Source organism: Schistocerca gregaria, chromosome 9 (assembly GCF_023897955.1).
Source record: "Schistocerca gregaria isolate iqSchGreg1 chromosome 9, iqSchGreg1.2, whole genome shotgun sequence".
Taxonomy (NCBI): domain Eukaryota; kingdom Metazoa; phylum Arthropoda; class Insecta; order Orthoptera; family Acrididae; genus Schistocerca; species Schistocerca gregaria.
Window position 1 is genome coordinate 33,810,697 of NC_064928.1, and position 21,098 is coordinate 33,831,794.

Below are 21,098 nucleotides of genomic sequence, written 5' to 3' on the forward strand. Positions count from 1 at the left end.
CATGGAAACGATTATGAGAATTGTGTCAACTTCTGAACGTGGATATTGAGACGGATACTCCAGATGTATCGTGTAACTTGTTTACTGATGAAGCCATATTTACTAATCTCGGCCAGGTAAACCGCAGAAACATGCACTATTGGTCTGTTGACAATCTCCGTTGTCTTCGTCAAGTGGAACGTCAGCGTCAACGGAGTGTGAACGCGTGGTGTCGGATTGTGAACCATCAGCTCATACACCTGTTTTTCAAAGACGGAACACTGAACGCGCTCAAGTATCCCATCTTCCTAGCAGACCATCTTTCACGAATGCCAGAAGACGTCTCTCTGCAGACTAGGAGGAACCTGTGGTGCCAACATAATGGCTGTCCAGCGCATAGTTCAAAAAGTACTGCAGCATGTCTTCACGAATTGTTCCCAGATTGTTGGATTTGTACATTGGCCGGCCCGCTCCCCTGATTCGACGAATGTAGACTTTTTTCTATGGGGAAAGCTGAAAGACGATGTCTGCAACGACATAACGACTATACCCGATGATATGCAACGACGTACTACTGCAGCCTGCGACATCTCCGCGGAAATTTTATCACGTGTGCATACCAGACTGCAAGAGTGTATTGCCGCTGTCGGTGGTCATCTCGAACACAACCACTGACGGTCAGCTCTCTCGTTACTTGTCAGAATCCACGTAGCTAGAGTATGCACTTGTTCCTTAATGTTTACAAGTATAAGTGTGGTAACTTTTCAGAATACGGTATCTCGTAAGCGACTTGTACTAGAATGCTGCAACAAACACCACTGACATTCTGATTTACCCTACCTTTGATTTGTTAATGCCAATAGGCATTGTTCCATTTATAAAAATGTATGTTCCACAAAAAATACTTTACAATTTGTTTATTGGCTAACGATACGAGCCACTGACTAGCAAATCATTCTGTGAAAACCGATGCCGCTAATGACTTAACGCTGTACGTTGCTTTGAGGAAGGCGCCGCCATCTTAGATGCTCTAGAAAGTTAGCAGATTACTGTTGCTTCTTGTTTTTAGTTTCTGAGCTGTGCACTCAACGATTGTTCTAAACAGAAAATATTACAGAGCTTTCGTGCATAACATGTCAGGAAGGCATTTTCAGACTTTTCCTTCTAGACAATACTTAAGTTGCGGATATATTAAGAGCAAAATCCCATTTTTTATTCACTGCTCGATGGAACCATTTGTTCGGCAACATGCGAACGGAAGGAAACGGTGATGGCTGTCAAGGTGGGAGAGAGCGGCCGCAGTGAGCGGCAGGCGACCGGGGCTGCTGTGGTCGCCTCGCCTTGCTTCTTCCCGGATAACGCTCCTGTCACGTAATTTCGTTTGCTTCTTCTCTACTATGGATGACGAAATATTAATATCGGCAGTTTTTAAAAGGGAAATGACCTATTGAACCGACTGAAGTTCTGCAAGAATTAAGTTTTGTATTTTGCTTCGCAGTATAAGATTTTGTAGAGATGGAATTTCAGGCGTGTTGGCAACAAACACGAATGGAAATGGAGTGACAAATGGTAGCTAGCTCTAAAAGTGGAGAAATGTAAGTTAAGGAGAATGAGTGGGAAGATCAAACCCGTAATGTTCGAATACAGCATCCCGCTTGACACAGTTACGCCGTTTAAATATCGGGTTGTAACGTTGCAAAGCGGTATGAAATGGAATGAGCATGTGAGAAGTGTGGGAGGGAAGGCGAACGGTCAACTTCAGTTTATTGCGAGAATCTGAGGAAAGAGTGGTTCACCTGTAAACGAGACAGCATACAGGACGCTGGAGCGATCTATTCTTGAGTACTCCTGGAGTGTTTGGGATCCGCAGCAGCTCGTATTAAAGGAAGACATCGAAAAAATTCAGAGGCAAGCTGCTAGATTTGTTATTGGTAGGTTCGAACAACATGGAAGTGCTACGGAAATGATTCGGGAACGCAAATGGTAATCGCGGGACGGAAGGGGACGTTCTTTTCGAGAAACACTTCTGAGAAAATTTAGAGAACAGGCGTTTCAAGCTGACTGACGAACGATTCTACCGCCAGTATATATTTATCTGTGCCACCTGAACTTCCTTCACACAGTCAAAGACAAAAACTGGGCGCGATAAAAGCTCAAAAAGTGGCAACACTCCTTCATACAGTGAAAGTAATATTTTGTTCTCCTACAGTTTCGAAAGAAAAATTTCAAAGATTTACCGAAAATTGCGAAAAACAATAACATGAAATAAAAATATCGGCATCCGATATTGCCGTTTTGATATCGACGTATGATATTTAGGGGAAGAAAATATCGGTGTTATGAATTAATATTTTCTGGGTGAAATATAGGCATTTTATCACCAGCCCTAGTGCAGGGTCCTCTCCGTCACATACCGTACGGTGGATTGCGGAGTATGTACACTATTCGCTATTAAAATTGCTACACCAAGAAGAAATGCAGATGATAAACGGGTGTTCACAGGACAAATATATTATACTAGAACTGACATGTGATTACATTTTCACGCAATTTGGGTGCATAGATCCTGAGAAATCAGTACCCAGAACAACCACCTCTGGCCGTAATAACGGCCTTGATACGCCTGGCCATCCAGTCAAACAGAGCTTGGATGGCGTGTACAGGTATAGCTGCCCATGCAGCTTCAACATGATACCACAGTTCATCAAGAATAGTGACTGGCGTATTGTGACGAGCCAGTTGCTCGGCCACCTTGACGAGATGTTTTCGATTAGTGAGAGATCTGGAAAATGTGCTGGCCAGGACAGCAGTCGAACATTTTCTGTTTGCAGAAAGGCCCGTACAGGACCTGCAACATGCGGTCGTGCATTGTCCTGCTGAAATGTAGCGTTTCGCCGGGATCGAATAACGGGTAGAGCCACGGGTTGTAACCCATCTGAAATGTAACTTCCACTGTTCAAAGTGCCGTCTATGCGAACAAGAGGTGACCGAGACGTGTAACCAATGGCACCCTGTACCATCACGCCAGGTGATACGCGCTTCCAATGTGCGTTCACAGCGATACAGCCAAACACGCATGCGACCATCATGATGCAGTATACAGAACCTGGATTCATCCGAAAAAAATGAGGTTTTGCCATTCGTGCACCCAGGTTCGTCGTTGAGTACACCATCGCAGGCGCTCCTGTCAGTGGTGCAGCGTCAAGGGTAACCGCAGCCACGGTCTCGGAGCTGATAGTCCATCCTGCTGCAAACGTCGTCGAACTGTTCGTGCAGACGGTTGTTGTCTTGCAAACTCCCCATCTGTTGACCCAGGGATCGAGACGTGGCTGCACGATCTGTTACAGCCATGCGAATAAGATGCCTGTCATCTCGACTGCTAGTGATACGAGACAGTTAGGATCCAGTACGGCGTTCCGTATTACCCTCCTGAACCCACCGATTCCATATTCTGTTAACAATCATTGGATTTCTACCAACGCGAACAGTAATGTCGCGATACGATAAACCGCAATCGCGACAAGCTACAATCCGACCTTTATGAAAGTCGGAAACGTGATGGTACGCATTTCTCCTCCTTACACGAGGCATCACAACAACGTTTCACCAGTCAACGCCGGTCAACTGCTGTTTGTGTAACTGCTAAGGTTATCAGTCCCTAAGCTTACACACTAAGCCTAAATTATCCTAAGGACAAACACACACTCCCATGCCCGAGAGAGGACTCGAACCTCCGCCGGGACCAGCCGCTGGAAACTTTCCTCGTGTCAGCACGTTGTAGATTCGCCACCGGCACCAACCTTGTTTGAATGCTCTGAAAAGCTAATCATCTGCATAGCGCAGCATCTTCTTCCTGTCGGTTAAATTTCGCGTCATTAGCGCGTCATCTTCGTGGTGTAGCAATTGTAATGGCCAGTAGTGTGTGTACTGTCGATACAGAAGATCGTCTGTCAATGTACTACTCTGTGGTACGTGACAGTAACCGAGCCAAATATCTCACGAAATAAGCATCAAACGAAAAAACTACAAAGAACGAAACTGGTCTAGCTTGAAGGGGGAAACCAGATGGCGCTATGGTTGGCCCGCAAAAAGGCGCTGTCATTGGTCAAACGGATATCAACAGTGTTTTTAAATAGGAACCCCCATTTTTATTTCATATTCGTGTAGTACGTAAATAAATATGAATCTTTTAGTTGGACCACCCAAGTAGGTGTTTAAGCTGCTGTTGCGGCTAATCCGCACATCAGTAGCCGACAAATTGCGCGAGAATCGGAAATCGTGTACAGTTCAGCCACAGGGCACAAGAGAAATTACGGGACGATGACAGATTTTTTGCACGCGTTCTATTTAGCGACGAAGCGTCATTCACCAACAGCGGTAACGTAAACCGGCTTAACCCATCAAGTACCAATGTCCTATTTTGAGGGCAGAGCACATATTTATTTATAAATACACAATAAGTTATTAATTTGCAACTATTACTGTTCTACGTCATTTGTTGATGCTTTTTATAACAAATGTATGCTTACAGGAAACCAAAAGCAATAAATCCTACCATTAATTGATTATTGAATACTAAGGCACACTTTTCGTTATTACAGGTATTTACTTTAGCGACAATACAGTAATATTTGAAATATGTGGCAAAGATCTTTTTGTGATTATTTATAGTCAACAACGTATCTTTTAAACTACTTGCATTGTTAGCTCAATTGGAGTTATATTCATTGTTTCCCATTGTTATAAAATTTCGTGTACTCGAAATACGACACTGGGACTTGGTGTTATCATTTCAGTTATTTGTATTGCTGTACGTTCGAACATGAAACTCTGCTACTGCTGATGTATTTTCTTTTTAGAACGTGGTAATTTTACCAGATTTTGTTGTTGAGGCACGTAACGACCCCTCTTTTATATATTATATGTATATATTACAGGATATGAAGTTACTTTGAAATTTACAGCGTATTATGTAAGTATATTTATGAATATGTTACCCATTAGTAAATAATACAGTTCCAGATGGACAGAGGTATTTACACATTCCCTTTTCTGTAGTTTGTGCTAATTTATTATTCTTTCATTTCACTTTATTTTATCACATTTTATTTCATTTCATTTTATATAGCTTATAATGGCCTTCAGACGAGATAGATACCTCACTAACGAAGAAATAGAAGAAATAATAAACAGTGACACATTCTATAATGCAGTGTCTGATGATCAGGACCATATTGATATCACCGTATGTCCTCCTGTAGAAGACTGTATGACCGACGAAGAAGAAGGTCCAGACGATGTTACTGGAACCGTGGAACTCTCAGATGTGCCAGGGGCTATTGAATTACATTATGTTGCATCAGAGAATAACGAAGAAACTGTATGTAAAACTTCACTGCCAAGTACATCCCAAGTTTCCAGAAGTAAATCGAAGAAGAGATGGCTTACTGATGAGAAAAGTAATTGGAAAAAGACACCTCCAGTTTACACAAAGCTGTCTGAAACTAGTGAGCATGACATCAGCACAAAGAGAGAGGAATTGAAGGAACAACTTTCTTCCTTGACTCCGAAGGGGATGTTTGAAGAACTGATGAACGAAAACATATACGTGTTCATAGTGACAGAAGCTGTGAGATATGCAGTAAATATGAAGAATAGGCAGGGTTTTATCCTCGCAGTTGAAGAAGTGAAGGTCTTTGTCGGATTTCGTCTTTTTGCTGGCTACCAAAAGCTCCTTGCTGAGAAGCTATACTGGTCTGAAGATGAAGATGTTGGCATACCAATTATAAAGACAGCTATGTCAAGGAATAATTATCAGAAGCTGAAAGCGTTGCTTCATTTTCAAGATAATGACTTAGCCAATGAAAACAAACACGATCGCGGATTCAAAATTAGACCTCTCTTGAAAATGTTATATGAATCTTTTCAAAAATTTGGAATATTTGCGGAAAATTTGTCAATTGACGAAATGATAGTCAAATACTGTGAACGAAGTGGGCGGAAGCAGTTTATCCGAGGAAATCCTATTAGATTTGGCTATAAGTTGTGGTCTCTTTGTTGAGCATGTGGCTACTGTTTCAAATTTGATTTATACTGTGGAAAGGATCCAGAATATACTGCAAGGGATGACCTACTTTTGGGATCAAAAGTAGTCTTAAACATGCTGGACTGCATTGAGATACTCGAGAATCATTGTGTGTACTTCGACAATTTCTTCACTAGTAGAGATCTTCTGATTCATCTGAGAAATTTGGGTTTTCGAGCAACTGGGACTGTCAGAGAGAATCGAGTTGGTGACTGTCCACTACTGAGCAGCAACGAACTGAGAAAGACAGTTCGAGGAAACTATGACTACCATTTCGACAGGAATGCTGAAGTCTTATTTGTTCAATGCCACGACAACAGATGCGTTACAATTGGTACAAATTTCGGCAAAGTTGAACTTTTGGGAGCAGCTATGCGGTATAATAGACAAGCAAGTAAGAAGACACAAGTGCAACAACCTGCCGTTTTGAAGTCGTATAACGCGTACATGGGAGGTGTTGACAACCATGACTGGTTGGTTGGAAAATATGCGACGGTAATTAGAGGGAAAAATGGTACTGGGTCCTATTTACACGTATGCTGGAAATGGCCCCCGTAAATGCCTGTCTCTTCTACAGACTAGTACATGGGAAAAATACACTGGATTTACTGGATTTCAGGTGTGCTGTTACAGTTACATACCTGAAATTGAACACTGGAAGACCGAATATTGAACGTCCAATGGAATACCCGTCAAGTCAGTTGAGAGTGATACCAGACATCAGGTTTGATGGAATTGGTCATATGGTTGACAAAAGAAGCACGCAAAGAAGATGTGTAAGAGCTAAATGCAACGGGAAACCAAAAACATATTGTGTTAAATGCCGTGTAACACTGTGTGTGAAGTGTTTTGTACCATTTCACAAGAAATAAATAGTTAAGACATGAATACAGTTTAGTATGCTATACGATACTGTTAGATCCCGGCGTCCTATATTGAGGACGGCCATTATATCAGAATGTATAAATATTCTTTGGCTATTTTTGTACTTATTGTCGTTCATACACTATGTACATTATAATTAAGGAATAAAAAATTCAATGAAAAAATTAATTTGGGACTTAATGGGTTAATATGCACTATTGGGCAACGGAAAATCCACGATGGCTGCGACAAGTGGAACACCAGCGACCTTGGCGGGTTAATGTATGGTGCGGCATAATGACAGGAAGGATAATTGGCCCCCATTTCATCGATGGCAATCTAAATGGTGCAATGTATGCTGATTTCCTACGTAATGTTCTACCGATGTTACTACAAGATGTTTCACTGCATGACAGAGTGGCGATGTACTTCCAACATGATGGATGTCCGGCACATAGTTCGCGTGCGGTTCAAGAGATATTGAGTAGCATATTTCATGACGGGAGGATTGGTCGTCGAAGCACGTTCACCGGATCTGGCGTCCCCGGATTTCTTTCTGTGGGGAAAGTTGAAGGATGTTTGCTATCGTGATTCACCGACAACGCCTGACAACATGCGTCAGCGCATTGTCAATTCATGTGCGAACATTACGGAAGGCGAACAACTCGCTGTTGAGAGGAATGTCGTTACTCGTATTGCCAAATGCACTGAGGTTGACGGACATCATTTTGAGCATTTATTGCATTAATGTGGTATTTACAGGTAATCACGCTGTAACAGCATGCGTCCTCAGAAATGATAAGTTCACAAAGGTACATGTATCACATTGAAACAACCGAAATAAAATGTTCAAACGAACCTACGTTCTGTATTTTAATTTATAAATCTACCTGTTACCAACTATTCGTCTAAAATTGTGAGCTATAGCAAACAAAGTGGTCCAACTGCAACATTCATATTTCTTTATATACTACGCGAATATGTAATAAAAATGGAGGTTCCTATTAAAAAAAAAAAAACGCAGTTGATATCCGTTTGACATATGGCAGCGCCACCTAGCGGCGCATCTGGTTTCCCCCTTCAAGCTAGACAAGTTTTGTTCTTTGTAGTTTTTTCGTTTGACGCTTATTTCGTGAGATATTTGGCCTGGTCACGATCAATGGACCATGTATATATATACTTTTTCCCTCTGTTGTTCAGATTTTTTTTAAAAGTAAATGTTCAAAGCGCGAAGAGTTTGTGGCAATATCATCGGCTCCGTCTCCATTTTGTGGAGATATACTGAGGTGACACATGTCATGGGATACCTTCTAGCATCGTGTCGGACCAGGCGTAGTGCAGCAGCTAAATGTGGCATGGACCCAATAGGTTACTGGAAGCGCCAGCAGAAACACTGAGCCATGATCCGTCTATAGCCGTCCATAATTTGTGAAAAATGTTGCGGCTTCAGGATTTTTGTACGCGAAATGACCCCTCGATCAAATCTCGTAAATGTTCGTTGGGCTTCGTATCTAGCGATCTAGGAGGTCAGATCATTCGTTCAGACTGTCCAGAATGTTCTTCAAACCAATCGCAAACAATTTTGGCCCGATGACATGGCTCGTCGTAGTTTGGGAACATAAAGTCAATGAATGGGTGCAAATGACCTCCAAGTAGCCGAACATAACCGTTTCCAGTCAGTGATCGGTTCAGTTGAACAAGAGGACCCACTCCATTCCACGTAAACACCGCACACACCATAATGGACCAAGAAGCAGCTTTCATGGTGCTTTGTTGACAACTTCGGCCCATGGCTTCGTGGGGTATGCGCCACAACCAAACCATACTATCAGCTCTTACCAAGTGAAATCGGGAATCACTTGACCTGGCGACCGTTTTCCCATTGTCTAGGGTCCAACAGATATGGTGATGAGCCCAAGAGAGGCGTTGCAGGTGATGTGCTTTTAGCAAAGGCACCCGCATTGGCCGTCTGCTGCCAAAGCCCATTAACCCCAAATTTCGCTGCTGTGTCATAACATAACGTCTCACATAGGTTTTCGTGGTTATTTCAAGCAATGTTGTTTTTGTGTTAGCACTGACAGATCAGTGCAAATGCCACTGCTCTCGCTCGGTAAGTGAAGGTCACCTGGGTTATCTAGGACCCAGTAACATCGTTGTTGGTGACTGCCATCTATGCGCATATAAACGCAAGCCGCGGATTTGGTTGAAGGTCGTAAATCAGCACTTCATCTTTCATATTTAAAAGCTGGTGACCCATCACAAGATGCTCTTTTCCCAATTTTCTGCCTCTCGGAATAGCTGGCTCCAAGTTTGGTATGTCACTTCTTTATCATACGACGGTCTTCCCTGTGATCTTTTCGCTTCGACTTTGCCTTGGATGCTCACCTTCCCAAGTTATCCTCCTGTCATCAGAATTTGAAGCAAACAGTCGACAACCCCTTCCCCACCTCGAGTTCTTGAAAGACTGAGTTGTTAGTTCATTTGTCCCTCCATGATATTCTCAGCAACCTGCTATATGTCCACCTCTCAAAAGCATCAATCCTTTTGCGATCCCTTTCAGTTATTGTCTATGATTTAGCGCCGTGAGGAAAACTGAAAACACCAGGGATTTGAGCACTATCAATTTAGTATATGTAGTTAGGGCTGAGTCTTTACAAATCACTGTCAGATTCCATGCGGCACCCTACCCAGAACAGTTCTACGTAGTATTTCCTGTGTAGAGCCGCACTCTTTCTGAGTTAATGTATAAAGTTAATAGTGAAAGCGATAAAGTTGGTATGTCAGTAAATACAAAAAAGACGAGAGTCATGATAATTGACAGAGGTAATTCTCATCATTTTCAGATACTGTATCCATATCTTGTCGTATAATACATGATGATTTGTCTTTTACTTTATATGGAAGACCATTGTAAATTTGTATAGTGCTGTTTATTGTGGAGGTTTTATAGGCTGCTGTCCTTATTGATTGGACATGAAATTTTCCTTTTTGTCTTCTATCATATTCATGGATATTAAAATTTTCATTTATATCTTTTAAATTATTTCTAATATATTTACAGATTTCTAGTATATACATACAAGGAAGAGGGAGAATTGATTACTTTTGAAAGAAGGGTTTGCAAGAATCTGTTTGTCAACCATGTTGCATTGCTCTTACAGTTCTTTTTGAGTTAAGAAGATGACTGAACTAGGTTATGTAACCCCAGAATATAATTCCGTACAGTAGGATTATGTGCAATTGGGCAAAGTATGCAGTTTGGATAGTGGTATAACTCGCTTTGACAGAGTGTAAACACAGACTGTAACACATTTTATTTGGTGTTCCATTAATTTTGTTTACATGTGTATGCCATTTCAAGTTATTTTGAAGCCATAAGCCTAAAAAAATTGCTTCAGGAGAAGATGAAATTATGTTGGAGTTTATTGTCGCACTGGTGGAGCATGCATCACCTTTTAAACAGAAATTTAGGAATGTTGTCTTTTTGGTGTTTATCATACTTTTATTCCCCTCAAACCATTAATTTAGCTATTCTGTAGTCTTATTAACAGCTATTTGAAGCTGACTTCTTGTATTTCCTGTAATTAGGATGCTTGTGCCATATGCAAAAAAAAAAAGTGACTCAATGTTCAGGTCTAGATCATTTATATAAAGGAGAAAGAGGATTGGTCCAAGTATGGATCCCTGTGGGACTCCTTTATTTAGAACTTCTGCATCTGAGAAGCATGTCCTGGTGTTTTCCTTTAGTTCATGTTTTATTTGTATTTTTTGTTTCCTGTTCGTCGAGTACGAAGTAAACCATTTTAGTGCAGTGCCTCTAATGCCACATACTTGGAGCTTCTCCAACAGTATGTTGTGAGCCAGTATGTCAAGGGCTTTACCTAAGTCTTAAAAAAATGCCAGTGTCTCTTTGTTTTTTTGTCTATTGCTTGCAGGGCATTTTCTACAAAATCATAGATTGCAATGGCTGTAGATTTATTTTTCATGAATTCATGCTGAGAATCGGAGAATTTTGTTTTTCTCTCAGAATTTCATTAACTTATTGTACATAACTATTTCTATGAGTTTACTAAAGCCTGATAATAATGAAACTGTAGTTTTCTATGTTTGTTTTGTCTCCTTTCTTATCGATAGGGACCACTTTAACAATTTTTAAACTGTCGGGAAACGTACCTGTTAGAAAAGATGAATTTACTATATCAGCAAGAGGAAGTAAAATGTTTTTAATAAATTACTTTATGATGTCATCAGGAATACCATCAATCTCTGGTGACATTTTCCTATGAGCCAATGCAGCACTGATGATTTCATCTGGCGTTGTTCCATCAATATAGACTGAAGAGGAACATGAGTGCACTTTATTTTTCTGTGTCTTTCTAGTATTTGTTTTGTCACTGTTAAATTATTTGTGATCTCTACAAAGTAGTACTTAAAAAGATTTGTGATGTGTTGGGGATCAGTTATACTCTTGTTCTCTTGGTTAAGACTGATACTTTCCATTTTAGAGGACACTTTATTTGATTCCTTATTTGTAACTTTCCATACTGCTTGGTTTTCTTCGCTGATTTTGTCACGAACTTATCATTGGCCTTTTTTATAGTTTTTTTTTGTCGTAACACTCTTCTGAAGATTTGAATGTATTTCCGTATGTAACTGTTTAGAAAGAGGGTATGTTATTATTTTTCCTGTATTAGAGTAATACTATTTTCCTCAGACCATATTTTGACCCCTGTAATTATCCATAACTTTACTTTTTTTAGTTGCGCCTCTTATTTCTTGTTTTGAGAGGGAATGCAATTTCAAAGCAATCAGTGAAGATGCTAGAGAATTTCTCAAACTTTCTGTTGCTGTCATATATTTGCGAAACTTCTTCCCACCTTTCTCCTGACAACAGGGAGTTGAATGTTTCTGTATTGTGTGTATAAAACTGTCTTGCTGTTATAGTTCTGGTTGTGCAGTAAGTGAAAACTTGAGCTTCGTGATCACTAAGACTTGTACTTATACATTTTGCCGTACAATTTATGTTCACAAATATCTTATCCAAGGCAGTAACAGTAGTTTTTGTTGGGACTGTTATAGCCTATCTTAAGTTGAAAGTATCTGTGAGGTTGAGCAGTAGTTATAGTCGTGCCACGGTTCTTCAGCTGCTGCACTAAATGTGGGAGCACGGCACAGTCATAAGCTTTGGTAAGACCCATGTAAATTGCCAGCAGATGCTTTTTGCCAAGAACCATCACTAGTGTAGTCAGCAGCCAGTTGAACTAAGTGCATTGTTGCCACATACACCATGTTAAACATTAGACGCATGTTGAGAGGCATTCTTTACGAAATGACAGTGTAAAAGTGCCATAGTGACAACTGCGTGAGTTTAGTCGCAGGGCGAGCTCAAGGTTTCTGCTCGTAGGCAGAAGATAGGCACACGAGGGGTTGGAGAAGTCACGTATCTCTACTGTAAGTTCTTAAACCAACTTCCTTTATTTATTTTTCCCTGGTCGGTTTCTGCTCTCCTCGGTATCTGATCCTCCCTTAGCTGAAGCCGGTAGAAGTTGTCTATGGACGTCAGGCCATGTCTGTTTTGGGTCCAATCGCTGCCAACATTCACAATGTAACAATTCAATGTGTGTGTGTGTGTGTGTGTGTGTGTGTGTGTGTGTGTGTGTGTGTGTGCCGCTACTAAGTGATTGTTGAGTGGTTTCGTGCCAAACCAATAATAACGTGTGTAGTGAGGCTTCGGTATGTGGAGATTGCTTCCTCCACTCGCCGCATCCTCCATGGAAACAGTGTCAGGGCGTCGTGAATAAACTTATACATTTTGTACAACATAAATCTGGCCTGGAAAATATTTCACGCACCTTAACGTAGGCAACCTTACTCACAGCAGGCAGACGATATGAATTAGACTGCCTATTTTAAGGTGCATGAAGACATGAAATGCGATGGCTATTCGGAAAGTTATGTTCCGGTCGGTCGCGAAATAGAAACCACTGTGAAAATCAAAAATGTGTTTTTTGCAATATTTAGCTACTTCTCCAAATTTGTCGTAGCATTGTACTAACCATTCAATAGCGTCGTCACAGAAGGCAGCCGCCTGTGGTTTCCGCCAATTCTCTGCGTTCGTCTACAGCTCGTTGCCTGTGCTAAAATGTTGTCTTCTTAGCCATCAGTTCATACGAGCAGAAATGAGCCACGTAGGCTGCACAACGTAAGGCGAAATCTCTTAGCTGGTCCTCACACTTTGCTATACACTATTTTCTAGGCACCTTTATGTGCTCACTGTGCGCTCAGAATTGAAAAGCGCGATGTGCCGTGATCGGCGGGCATACTAGACACACTACCCCACACGTCTGTGCGAAACTTAATCGGATTTTCACAATCGTTTCCATTTCGCGACCGATCGAAACTTACTTTCCGAAAGGCCCCCGTATTTTCCAGGACAGTCAAAGAACTTCACCCCGGTAGATATGGTACGCGTTCCCGGTAGAGGTGTTTTAGCTAAATTTCCTTCATAAGCTAAAAGCCATCAATTGTATACTATTTTAAGTTGGAACATGTTTTGTGTTCTTATGTTATCTTCATTGGTAAACCCTTCCTCACTTGAAGCATGCTAATGTGAAGTTTGTCAAGGTCAAGGGGCAGTGAAACATATTTCGTGTCAAAATAGCTCTGTACAAGTATGAACTTTGCAAGAACCGCAAGTTATCGCTTATTATTAATTAAAGATCGTTGACTAGCTCTGTGACAGTGTGTGAACAGAACTTCAATGTCAATTGTTTGTAGTATAGTAAAGGTTGTTTTAGTAAGGCCCATTTCATTTTAACACCATAACAATTCACTATAAGGAGTTTGCTGAGAGTCCCTATTCATCACTGAACACAATTTGTGGAAAGTGACTGCAGGAACTTGCACCATAACACACACGGTTGTTCATTGAATCATTCATTATTATAAAACACACGAATGTGATTGTATCGTGCTGTTGTGTCCACAGGATGCCGAGCCGCCAGAGATCACATACTGCGTGGTGGAGCAGGCAGGCACGCTGTCGCTCACCCCGACACAGCCCATGCCTGCCCCAGAGGAGCTGGACGCCAAGTTTGCAGAGCTCGTGGTGAGTGGCACTCGGGGAGAGTTGTAGCTCCATTAGATAGATGTGGTAGTAGCAAGGCAGCATCACAATTATCCATGACGCATTCGTCCACAGAATGTCCCCAAGTATACATTCATCCACACCGTGTTGTCTAACTAAACTTTCATCCTGTGATGTCCAATTACATATTCATCCGCTTTATATTGTTCATTCGACATTGCCCAGCCACATATTCACCCAACATTGCCTATCCGATTAACCAATGAACCGACCACTTATGTAGCATTGTCCTATCAGCCATCCTTATTCGCATACATCTACATTCTCTTCCTCTCATGAAAAGGCATAAAATTGCTATATGCAAAGCACCTGAGTTCGAACACGGTGTATGCTGACAAAGTGGCGCTTTGAACTCTTCTGCCTGTTTTCAGCATACCCATTTTCACTGCAGGTATCTAAATACCGCTTTTAAAATTAAAGTGGTTTCAATTTTTTGCACAGGATAGCACGATCTAGCAGGTAGCTGAGAAATGTGCGACAAATTGTCATTTTAAGAAACAGCAATGTTGTCCCAGAAAAATTTACTTTCACGAGTTCCTAAGTGTTCAGTTCTTTTCTCATCAACGTCTTATCTTCGTGTAATTATAATCTGCATGCCACTGACTTCCATCTCTGCTCTTAATAATATCTGTCTTGCTGTATCAGGCACGGATGACAGTTTGTCTTTTGTAAATTCTCAGCGCCAGTTTTGTTAAGGCCTCGTCGCTACTGTGGTGGAGGCCGCATTACCCCTGTTGTTAAGGTAGGCCGAGTTTGTGAGTTTGTAAGTTCGTAAAACAGCTACTGGTTGAGTACATCGCTAAGACAATTTCTCCCCGCCACAAATGAGTTAAAAAGGTTTACTTATTTTTGTTAGTTGTTGAATAATGAAGACTGCAACACCGCATGTAATATAACACAAAAAGGCCCTCAGTGGCAAGTGCAACTAATCGTAGATAAACTTCACAGTATATAAAAAGCACTCCATCTTCAGGCCACAAGTGGGCCATCTGACCGCTGTGTCATCCTCAGCTGAGAATGCGGATAGGAGGGGCGTGTGGTTAGCACCCCATTCTCCCAGTCGTGGTTTTTTTTCGACCGGAGCCGCTACTGTTCAGTCGAGTAGCTCCTCAATTGGCATCACAAGGCTGAGTGCACCCAGAAAAATCTCAACAGCGCACGGCAGCCGGGATGGTCACCCATCCGAGTCCCGGCCGTGCCCGACAGCACTTAACTTCAGTGATCTGATGGGAAGCGGTGTATCCACCACAGCAAAGCTGTTGCCTCACAGCACATATCAAACGCAATTCACAACAACTGTCTGTTCACTTTTAAGAGTTCACTAAGTCAGTCCTGGACGATGATCTAGTGCCAAATGAGTGAGAGCCGCTCATCTGTCTTGCGAGTAGGCTTCTGTCTGTAATCACTTGAAGACTGGCAGACTGTAGACCGGCAGTTGGCCGAGGCGAAGTCGATACCTTCATCCACGGCGCTGCTGGAAGTGTCTATGGCAAGTCTCTATGGCACTGGCACCAGCTCGCATCTGTGGTGCCTTTTCACTGGCTGTGTCTCGTTCGGATGACACCAATGTTCAGTGTCAAGATGAACACAATATTCTGTTTGAAAGTGAACCTGACAGAAGTTACATTAGGTTTTGATATTCACCCCTTAACCTGACAGTTAGCATTTCTGTGAATGAAAACTGCTTAAAATTCTCGGGATATCATGTTACGTTAGCAAAACAATAGGAAGAGGTACAAACACAACCATTAATGAGCTCATACTGCTCAATCTTGATTGTCTATCCACCAAATGAGACAATAGAGTTGTCTGCTTCGGCCGCCTTTTCTCTCAGTGCCTTTTCCTTTCCACTCTGGTACGCAGCTATATGTAGGGTGCAGCACTGCCGGCTTGTGTGTGGCAGTTGGCTGTGACACTGCTGTAGGTAAGTGCATTCAACTCTCCCACGATTTACTTTATTACTTTTTAATGAGTGATGCTGCTCTTGTTTCAAATATGTCTAACACTATTTGGAGCATTGAATACCTCTCACTTCTGAAGTCACAACACGAGAATCAAAATTGTGACGACACTCGCAAGTTGTCATCTAAATTTATATCTCCCACCCAAACTGAGGTGTCTTCGCGTAATTTATCTGCAGATGCAATGTCTGTGCGTAATTTATCCACAGATGCAATGTCTGTGAGATTTTGATCATGTCCTTGTCATCAATTAAGATGTACTTCTGCTCGACTCTGTATTGTGATTGGAGTATGTCCCGAAGTGATTCCTCGACTGTACGTTGCAGGAGGAGCTCGACCTGACGGCACCGAACAAGGCGGCGATGCTGAGTTTGCCTCCGGAGAAGAAGTGGCAGATATACTGTAGCAAGAAGAAGGTGAGGCAAAACTTGTGATCTTGTGGAATAGTCGACACAGTAAGTTTTTATGTTCATTGAATTACATTGTGATTTCAATAAGTTGTTAGAACTTTGGTTACCTGCCAACAACTTTAATACGCAAGGGATGTGGTCAAGGAATACTAGAAATCAGAATAATCGTTGCAAAGATTTAAAGCCACTGGCTTTGGTCCCGAAAGGTGTCCATTATTCTGAAATACTAATTTTAAATAACTTGCAATCACTCATAAAAAGTTTAATTACTAATGGAGTTCAATTTAAGAGGAGGCTAAAGAATTTAGTGGAGTGTAACTTCCTGACGAATGTCGTAGTAGAACTGACTGACGTGTATATCTTCTAACTTGTTTTGTCGTACAAACAAATGCTTTGAGTTATTGATTCTTTGGCCTTTTTCTTAATTTTATCTGACCAAAGGATGAAGCATTGCATATAATCTGACTTCTGCACAGCAATGTGATCAGGGTCACTGTGTGTTGTAAACTGATTTTCTCTTTGATGATGCATAGCTACACTAGCGTCTATTACCTATCTATTGTTCCTCAGTGTTTTGTACATTTACACGATTTGTGACAAATTTGTTATTACCTCTTACTTAAAAATACAATTATTACTATCTTTCGATGGACATTAATATATCTCTTATTTCTATAGATACGTGTTCTTATTTTGAGACATGTTTTACATATCTGAGGTTTTCCTTAGTAAGAATTTATAAAACAAAGAATACTTCTAATATGATCTAATGAAATACTTTTTTGGCTTCATAGTTCACTTCTTTCTGGACAAAAATAAGTTTAAACTGTGGAAGTTATTTTTGTTGTTTGTGTTATATTTTTGAATTTCACTAGCTGTTTACAACAGACTCCATAAGAGAATGTATGTAAAGCATGAAGTTTGAGGATGGACACCATATATTATCTTTGAAGCATATTTCTGTCCAATGAATACCTCATGTGGAACGGCCCCAGGAAATTATTTGATATAACATTAATGAATTGGAGTATCCAGAATGAGATTTTCACTCTGCAGCAGAGTGTGCGCTGATATGAAACTTCCTAGCAGATTAAAACTGTGTGCCCGACCGAGACTCGAACTCGGGACCTTTGCCTTTCACAGGCAAGTGCTCTACGAACTGAGCTAACAAAGCACGACTCACGCCCGATACTCACAGCTTTACTTCTGCCAGTATCTCGTCTCCTACTTCCAAACTTAACAGAAGGAGAGCTTCTGTTAAGTTTGGAAGGTAGGAGACGAGATACTGGCAGAAGTAAAACTGTGAGTATGGGGCGTGAGTCATGCTTCGGTATGTCAGTTGGTAGAGCACTTGCCTGCAAAGGCAAAGGTCCCGAGTTCGAGTCTCGGTTGGGCACACAATCTGCCAGGAAGTTTCGAATTGGAGTATGTTCAGCAAACCAACTTTCTGATCATTTCATCACCACAGTAATTATATGAACAGTTAATGTTGTGGAACTCAATGAGTTTAGAAGTTCTGAGTTTACACTGTTTCATATTTTGTGTTGCAGGACCAGGAGGGAGAAACGGACCTGTCTCACTTGCCGGAGCACTACATAGAGCGCGTCAAGGCTCTTGCCATGGTAACTATATTACCCATCACCGAGAAGTCTAACGTGATAGCGTGCTCACTTGTGTATGTTTCACCTCAATTTCTGCTGTCGTGAACTTCACACATTGCAGCACTAGGGCTGCTATTATTTACAATGTTTTTGTAACTGACATTACTACATTGCCCTGTAGCTGTCCCTAGAGTGTGTGGTGATCCTGATTAGTTCTAATATGACTTTAAGTCAAAATTTGCTGAATACTGCAAGTGCAGGGATGTTTCCCTGCACATTAATGAAACAATTTTTTTGTGCTCGATTGTTTGGTCCACAGTGGAAAGTGTACAGGTTCACTGTTTGAAAGGTACCAAAATAATTTTCAACCTCGTGTGTCTTTTTTGTATAAACAAGCAAATATCAGTCTTGTGGCATAAGGCAATGTGGCTAACATGTTGCCAATCAAAAAGTAAAAAGAAAAATCATCTAGTAGACAGCATGAGGTGACACACCGTTGTTTCGTGCAAGAATTCAGCAAGAACCACTACTTCTGTCTATGTCAGTTTTGGATAAAGTCAACACGATCTATATGTTCCTTCATGAATTGACAGTCATACCGATTAACATTTTTATTGGCTAAACTGGTTGTGGAAAACTATATGTTAGTGGTGATAGAGGTCTGTGAGACTTATGTAGTGAAGAACTGCAGTATTGAAATTGACCTTTAGTTTTCAGCTTTACCATTTTACCTACCAGTTAAGATACTGCAACATACCTGTCACAATTTTCCATCACTGAAACAAGTCTGTGTCCTTTTGTATTGGCTTTCAGTGTCACTTGTGCTGCACATAGATCTATGTGGCTAAAACCAAGGGAACATTTATTATAATAGTGATTGTATCAGAAAATAAAAATTATTTTAAATAAATATATGTAATTTCAGTTGTTCAAGAACTACATTTTCTGTACAATGTGAACAGGATCTTCTTCATTGTGAAATATTTCATAACAGATTACTGCTTACCATTACCAATGTGTTACACTGGTGCAGATTTAACCGCAACTATGACATTCACTCTGAAATGGGCGACTCTGTATTTTCACAATTTCAGTGCGTTGTGGTTTCTGGGTTATTTTAAGCAACATTGCTATATTAAAGGTACGCATTTAATGGTATGGCTTAGTTGTCGATTCCATTTTTATGCACTATTTTTTGTCATCCTCTGGTATCATTACGCATATTCCATTCATTCGTACATTGTGTTAGGTCGATCTGGCCCCGGAGATCCCGGATTCAATTCCAGATAGGAATCCCTCCAGGATAATCCCAGCCTGCTATCAAAAGAGTACCAGGGATCTTTCTTGGAGGTAAAAGGTGGCTGGGACCGGCAATGGGCCACTGCCCTCCCCCTCGTAGTGCTGCAATGTAGGAGGACATTCTACCTGCAGTCTCACCAGTAGCCCAGTGACGGGTTGTGTCCCAGAAAAAGAATCTGCTAGTCTGGAGAAAAAACTGTTCCCTCCTCAGTTTTACTATATATCTGCTGTTAGCAGCTTAACATTTACGTCATTATAATGGCATTTTCAAAGAAAATTATATTCTATGTCTGCAAACACTGAGCCTTGTTAACAGTATATTACTATTTGTCACACAGCCTTATAATGAATACTTGGACATGCCACTTACTTAACGGAACTTTTCAATCGTCGTATCTAGATCTATAGATAATTGTAGAAAGAATGGCCGATAGGTTTGTTAGTCGGGCTCCAATCATTCAGCATACACAACGGCACGTCTTGCAACACCTAAGATGACGACTGAGTCTGTTATCGAAATATTGGGCCCAAAATGGAATTGACAACTCAGTTGTACACCTGGAAGGACAGCATCAATCATTCACACAGAGAAAGCTATCGTGTCTCAGATAATTATCAGTTCATTCAATTTAGAACTGTGACATAACACAGGTCCACACGAATAAATAAATAACTGCAACAGCTGTCATCAGACAATTTATTGATGTATTGGTTCACAACTAGTTTCGTAACTATACAGTTAAATCCTCAGGAGCCACACAGTCAACCTTTTTCAATCATGGAGGCTGCCCCCCAATAAAACAGAGATGCCCCCTATCCTCACGCTGATCATTTTTCAGTGCATTATTGCCGAGTTGTCAGTGCATGCTGTGCTGCTCCACGCACAGCCTCTCACCATTACTCAACTTACATCTGTATCTAGCATACAAAACCAGTTGTGAACCAATAGGAGCTCAGTAAATTGAGTTATTTATTTATTCAGATGGATTACTACAGCTGTGTCTGACCAACTCATATGTACAGTTCCATATGTTCTGTGACTCTCAAACTAGTCCACCAGCAGCCTTAGAATTCACATATAGCCCACCTCACTTCATGTTGAAGCAGCTACTCTGTACATGTTGCTCAGCTCTACCTATTCCTTGGCACACTTCTGTATGTATCGCTCATAGCTGTGTGGCCCAACTTTCGGACTCGGACAACTGCAAACAACGGTACATTAATTACAACTATTGAGGCCTCAATTCACTGACTTATTCTTAAACTCTGGTCAGAAAAGAGCTAGACGAGTGGTATACCTGCAGCAGGGCTGCAGAATCCATTGTGGCCACAATAGTTGTAACTTTACTGACCTATATGATTTGTCAAAAATCTTCTTCTCGTGTCATTGTTCATTTCTGGACTGTTAGGTATTTTAAGTAGTTTTAAATAATTTGATACAACACCATCAAAGCTGAATTTTAGTTTCTGTTTACTACTGTTTCTATTACTGCCGATGATGATCAGACTTTATTGGATATAAGGTCTGCCTGTTATGCAAAAGTCTGGTTTTTCATGTAACCCAACACGTTTCATCACCTCTGTGCTATCATCGGTGGGTTTTCTTTATTCGACTCTTAATTTTAGCTTATATGATTATTTAGGACCATTTGTACATTACCCTGTACTGGTAATTATTTTTTTTTTTTTTTTTTTTTTTTTTTTTTTTTTTTTTTTTTTTTTTTTTTCTTTAAGTGACTGAGAAGCACATCC

General features: G+C 40.9%; 1 protein-coding gene across 2 annotated transcripts in view; it reads left to right on the forward strand.

Annotated features, from left to right (window-relative positions):
• The window catches only part of LOC126291933 (disheveled-associated activator of morphogenesis 1), a 1,026,745-nt gene that overhangs the window by 897,054 nt on the left and 108,593 nt on the right, over nucleotides 1–21,098 (forward strand). For both annotated transcript variants that reach the window (XM_049985659.1, XM_049985658.1), the window contains 3 exons: nucleotides 13,917–14,036; nucleotides 16,363–16,452; nucleotides 17,997–18,068. In XM_049985659.1, coding sequence (XP_049841616.1) covers nucleotides 13,917–14,036; nucleotides 16,363–16,452; nucleotides 17,997–18,068 — 282 coding nt within the window. The remainder of the gene's footprint in view (nucleotides 1–13,916; nucleotides 14,037–16,362; nucleotides 16,453–17,996; nucleotides 18,069–21,098) is intronic.